The sequence below is a fragment of the Microcaecilia unicolor genome, chromosome 2 (genome assembly GCF_901765095.1).
Source record: "Microcaecilia unicolor chromosome 2, aMicUni1.1, whole genome shotgun sequence".
NCBI lineage: Eukaryota > Metazoa > Chordata > Amphibia > Gymnophiona > Siphonopidae > Microcaecilia > Microcaecilia unicolor.
In genome coordinates, this window is record NC_044032.1 from 512100040 (window position 1) to 512106591 (window position 6552).

General features: G+C 42.3%; 1 protein-coding gene across 6 annotated transcripts in view; it reads right to left on the minus strand.

Annotated features, from left to right (window-relative positions):
- The window catches only part of LDB2 (LIM domain binding 2), a 687185-nt gene extending 684020 nt beyond the window's left edge, over window positions 1-3165 (minus strand). For all 6 annotated transcript variants that reach the window (XM_030191221.1, XM_030191220.1, XM_030191219.1 and 3 more), the window contains exon 1: window positions 2821-3165. In XM_030191221.1, the coding sequence (XP_030047081.1) occupies window positions 2821-2952 (132 nt within the window). In that variant the 5' untranslated portion in view covers window positions 2953-3165. The remainder of the gene's footprint in view (window positions 1-2820) is intronic.
- Between the last annotated feature and the right edge of the window lie 3387 nt (window positions 3166-6552).

Here is a 6552-nt window from a genome sequence, read left to right on the forward strand (position 1 = left end):
CAATGCACTATAAGCCGGGTGCAAAGAACAATCAAAAAACTCCAAACTGCCCAGAATACAGCCGCCAGACTCATATTTGGAAAAACCAAATATGAAAGCGCAAAACCCCTAAGAGAGAAACTTCACTGGCTTCCACTTAAGGAACGCATTGCATTCAAGATCTGCATGATTCTACACAAAATCATTCATGCAGATGCCCCAATCTACATGCTAAACCTCGTGGACCTACCTCCCAGAAACACCACAAGATCATCCAGCAAATTTCTCAACCTGCAATACCCCAGCTGCAAAGGACTTAAATACAAACTGATGCACGCCACTACCTTCTCTTACAAGAGCACGCAGATATGGAATTCATTACCTACAGACCTGAAAGCAATCAAAGAAACATCTACCTTTCGAAAATCTCTGAAAACATTGTTCTTCAACAAGGCCTACAATGAGAACCTATAACCTCACTAAGTCCACTCAACTATGAACGCACACCTTCTATAACTACCCTAACAACTCTCTTCCTTCTTCCCTCTCCCCTTCCTTAATCGCTACACATTACTAACTGTATCCGATATCCTGTTATGACAATGTTATCAAATCTATGTAAGTCACATTGAGCCTGCAAATAGGTGGGGGAATGTGGGATACAAATGCAATAAATAAATAAAGTATTTCCAGAGATTCCCTCATTACTGACACCATTCACCAGATATATAATCCATGCCATGACACACACACGTGTATCAGAACTTCAAAATATGTGAGCAGTTCAGAATATGACATATTTAAGCATCTTTAAGCTACTTCTAGAGACAGTACATCAGCAAATACCATAGCTAGTTGACAAACTATACCTGTGCGGAAAAAATAGACAAGACCGAGGAGGAAATTGCTCACAAATAACCCTACCATAAAAATGCATCAGTTATCATACTAATAACAAATACTACATTTGTATTATGTACATAAGACTGAACCTGAAGGAAGTGAACATTTGAGGTTGGTGTAGGCTGTGTGCAGGTACATTTTTCAGTTGTTTCAGGTGTGTGCAGAATGTGTAAAGGCAACACATGAGTATAGGGAGAGTTCACTACACCAGACTGAACCCAGACCACAACAGAAAGTCAGTCTGTGCGTCTTCAGAAAGTTCTCCAGAAAACATTTTTTGTTGTTGTTGTTTAACAGGGTACATGACGCTGATCATAAATTTACTATTTTAAAATCACGTAACTTTTCAATGGCTCACATTCCACTTTCACCAAAGTTTTTTTTAATTCATTATGAAAAAAAAAAGCATTTTAACCATTTAATACATTTTCATTTCTGTGTATTTTTTATGCTACTATTTGTTTTACGCATTAACTATCCTTATAAGACTATGCATAGGAATGTAAGGTTTGCTTTGCCCCAAGCTGAAATAATACCAAGAACTAATAAGTATTCTTCCTCCTCCTCCTCCTCCTTCTTATCCCATCATGCAACCCATCTCCGAGTATTGATCAGGGCCAGGAGCAGTCAACAACCTGAGCTGAACCTAGCACAAGTGAACAGTCTCCAAGCAGCTAACAATAGGACAACATTTATTATGAACTACTTAAAGCAACAGTTACTGATAACAACACCTTATCAGATCAGTAACTGACCAATGCAAAAGCAGGTGTCATCTTGCCCAGTATCTATAGTTTATCCTGGTTCGAGTGTCGGCTCCGATAGGTGCCTCTTTTTATTCTAATAAGCCCCCTATCCTGTTTTACTTTTAGAGCTTTGAAAAACAGCTGAGGCTCAGGCTCCCTAAATTCTGCAGAAACCAGCAGTCTGAATCCAAGCACAGTTCCGCTTTTACAAATCCAAACGCGTTTGCAGAGAGTATCCCTGAAAACACAACTTTTGTTTGTTTCTTTTGGGGGGTGGGGAGATGCTGCCCTTAAGCTACCTCTAAAATGTTAGAACACAAACAGCGCTCAAGTACAAACACAGCCACATGGGCAGAAAAGCAGCCTGACACATAAACACAACACACCCTTATTTTGCTCAAAAGTGGAGATTTCTGAAAGCATTTTCGTGTAAAGAAGTCCATTCAGTTCTCCATTAGGAGCAATAGCCTTTTTAGAAAAGTATGGATATACTTAAAACTGTTCAGCATGCCTTCTCACTTAGAATGTTTGTGCTAGGGGAATCAATTCTCATTAATACACAGAAGAGTAATATGAACAAACCCACAAACCAGAAGGGTTTATTTCTCTTGTTGGCAGTACAGTAGGGCTGATCATTTCCCATCCAACACTCGAATCTTTTCCTATAAGATTTAAAGTATCTTTCCTGTGCTTATTGCTAACACGTGTGTTTGCAGAATACAGCACCAGAGTCTCTGGCTCCAAAGCAAGTTTCAAAAACAAATTCCCATTTTTTTTCCATTACAGCTATTTCTATCTTTACTGTCATACCCTTAAAAAGCAACATCCAAACTCTGGTTTAGCCGGTTCATAATTAATGGAGGAAGAAGTTTGATGTCCATGACTTTGCAGCATCTTAAAATATTAATCTAAAACAGCAGGGGAGAAGCTGAGCAAATAGAAGAGACCCATGCAAAGGACTCTAGCTTTAAAAATGCTGTGCTGGATCCTAAGCCGTTGCATTCTGTTCTCTTTTGCACACTGAAATGCCATCTGTAGAAAAGGCAGATCCACAACAAGTAACCAACCAATTAAGCCAATCAATTAATTAGGATGCTGTAGGTGTTGTGTTGTATGACGGGAAACTTCAGACCGAATCCAGCCAGGAAACTGCAATAGTCCATGCACGGCATAATGAGGTTTAGAGACTTACCTCAGTGCGAGACTGCAGCCTCTTGTTCATTTCATAGATTCGGTACTCTGGTTGCACCATGTACGGCGTGTGTCTCCTATAGAAGGGGCCGAAAGGAGAAGAATAGAAGGGGTCATGTGGCGTGCTGGACATCTTCTCGCCTGCTTGCAGAGGATCAAGCTGCACGAAGTAACATCAACATCCATACAGAGCACATGGGCTGCGTGTTCCCTTCGCAGTGTAAAGTAGCAGCAGCAGCAGCACAAACGCATACACACAGAAATCACACTGACTGGGAACTGCCGTTGGAGCCCTCTATAGTAAGAGACTGAGAGAGAGAGAGAGAGAGAGACGAGATTGTGAGTGTGTGTGCCAGAGAGAGAGAGAGAGAGAGACTGGATAGCTTCAGGCACTGCTGTTTGTTTTTAAAGAAACAGTATTGGAGGGGTCATTTCCTGTCCATGTTGTAGCCTAGTTCAAAAATATGATTTGCTCTCCAGCCTGATGCAGGTCTAAGGTTTGGTTTTAGTTTTTCTTAGCTTGAACCCTTCGGAAAGCAGGCAGCAATATGGATGGTTTGGCGGGTTGCAGTCTACAAGTGAATTACACTTTTAACAACTGTATGAATCTGTTTTGTGTACTGTATAAAAACATAAAAGCACATATGATTCATGAACTCAAACCTATTCACCTAGAAGCTGGAATTCACTTTCTTCTTATAGGAATGACTGTACACAGCAAACAGAGTCCTAAAACTTGCACTTTTTAATAGTCTATGATTTTTTGGGGGGTTGCACATTTTGGTTTAGATCTACTTTTCTTTATTTTGTACCACTTTTAATTTATTCTAAAAGACTGAATTGGTTCACCAAAGCCTAGAATTATTTCATGTACATATTATAATGAATCAATATACTTTATTTATATTTGCAATAATATTTTTAAAAATATATATATCAACAGAATAAAAGAATAGCCACTCGGGCCATGAGCCTATCAATATTTTTGCCTAACACAGCAGAAGGAACTAGAAAGCTTGAGATTTGGTTTCCTTATCTCTTCCAATCATAAAGTTGTTTTTCTGCCCCTGTTTTTTTTTTTTTCATACCTTAAATACCCTAAAGCAGTGGGGGGGGGGGGGGCTCTCAACCCAGTCCTGGGAAACACCCAGCCAGTCAGATTTTCAGGATATTCACAATGAATATGCAAGAGATATATTTCCATGTACTGCCTCTCAGAGCCGTAGCGAGGGGAGCTGACACCCGGGGCGGGTCGCCGCTGTGCACCCCCCCCCCCCCCGGGTGCAGCACGGCGCACCCTCCTCCCGCTGGAGCGCATCCCCCCCCCCCCCCCCGGAGCACGTACCTCCCCCCCCCCCGGAGCGCATACCTGCGGCGAGGGATGGGCGGGGGGGCCAATCCGCCCTGACTGCACATTGCTGGGGTGTGTCAGCTCCGCGCTGGTTCACTGCTCTCTCTGTCCCGGAACAGGAAGTAACCTGTTCCAGGGCAGAGAGACCAGCACGGAGCCGACACCCCCCAGCGGCGTGCACCCGGGGCGGACCGCCCCCGCCCCCCCTTCCTACACCACTGCTGCCTCTATTATATGCAAATCTATCTCATGCATATTCATTGTAGATATTTTGAAAACCAGACATACTTGGTATGTCCCAAGGACTAGATTGAGAATCCCTGCTCTAAGGTTTTGGTTTTCTGGAACTGGTAAGTAGGAGAGATTTCACTCAGATCAGAAGTAAAATAAGAAGCTGAACAAGCTCTGTCCTACTGGTAAATCCATGCCTTTTTTTTTAGTTTTTCCCTTTCCTTTTCCCTCCAAAAGAGGCAACATTACCAACATCTTGTTTTCAAAGTGTTTGGACCCACGATATGCTACATCATTTAAAGTGGACTAGCTCGAGTGAAGATATTACAAATAATGTATCAGAAGTTCTATAAGGAGGAGAGGTTTTTGATTGGTTTTTCAGCACTGTAGCTGATAGTCAAGGATTAAAGATTAGAAGTCTTGGACCCTGAGAGAGGTTCAAAATACCTCAGAATTTCTTCCCCTTTTGCCCTAGCTCAGAGCTTCCCAAACTGTGGATTCGGACACCAAATGGGGTCACAAAGCCGGTATTTGAGGTCATGACCTGGGTGAACTCTCCATAGTGGTTACACAATTTTATTTGGCTGCAATCATGGGGTCACAGCCACAAAACGATTGGTAAGCAGTGCCCTAAGTACAATGTCGTGTACCATAGGGTTTTATAATATAGTTTAAGAGAAAATTTTTGAACTGCATACCTGCATAAAATGGATAATTTGATAACAGGTTATCTAGTTTGGAAGCTCACATAGGAGCCTATTTTGAAGATATTCTTTAAAGACGCTTGTAAGCATCTAAGTGTTTTTTAAAAAATAGCACCAACAAAGTGACCAAATGTAGTTGCATTCATTTACATCTCAGGAACTGGTATAAAGGGGAAAGGGAAAGGGGACTTAATATACTGCCTTTCTGGGGTATTTTGCAACTACATTCAAAGTGGTTTACATATATAAAGGTACTTATTTGGCACCTGGGGCAATGGAGGGTTAAGTAACTTGCTCACAGTCAGAAGGAGCTGCAGTGGGAATTGAACCCAGTTCCCCAGGACCAAAGTCTGTGGCACTAACCACTAGGATACTCCTCCAATGTGCACATAAGTGTGTATTTTATAACCTGAGTACATAATTTGTGACTATACCCACTTTTTGCCAAGCTACTCCCATGAACACACACTATCTCCCTAATTCTATAAAAATCACCACAAATTGTGTTTGCAAATTTGGGTGCTTGCCCAATTTGCATGTGAAATTTAATAGACTAATGAGCTAATTAATACCAATAATTGTCTTTTTAACAATTATTGGTACTAATTAGATTTAATTAGCATTTACGCACATAACTTTAAGCACAAGATCTGTGTTTAAAATTTATGCGTGATCCGAAAAAGGGGCGTGCAGAAATGGGAGGCGTAACCAGAGCGTTCCTAAAATTAATGCTTGTTGTTATAGAGTAAAGGGGGTCTGTGCCTAATATAGGTGCGTACATTTGCACCATGTTTTAATTGGTATAAATAACTGTGCCTTAAGTTAGATGTGATTCCCGGGCATAAGCGCTATTCTCTAAACCACGTCTAACTTTAAGCACAGCTTACAGCATAGTGCTTTTTTCAGCACCGATTTCTTTTTTGTGTGCCATATATAGAATCTAGCCCTATATCCAGACATGGCCAGTGCAAGGATATTAGATACCTTAGGCAAATCGACAGCCTTACCCTCTCTCCCCACCTCAATTAACTTTTAAGCCCTTTACTCCCTCCCCCAAATCATGGTTCTCCTAAATCCACCCCTCCCAGTTCATAGGAGCCAACTTTTCAAAATGATTGGGGGTGCTGAATTTTTTTTTACCAGGTGGTGCATTCCCCACCCTCTCCCTCCCCCTCCTCTGAGTTCCAGGCCCCCCTCCTCCGAGTTCCAGTACCCCCTCTCCTCCAAGTGCCAGTCCCAACCCCAGCCTGACCTCTTCTCCCACAACAGTCCTCCGCTGTTCCGTCCTCGCCTTCCTGCATGCCGCCCAGAATTTTAAAACTCATCTTACCTCAGGGTCCCGGCAGCAGCAGTGAAAGGCGAGCTGGCTCGGCGCTTCAGCTTTCCCTTCTCTCTCAGCTCTGGTCCCGCTCCTCTGCCGGGACCCCGAGGTAAGATGAGTTTTAAA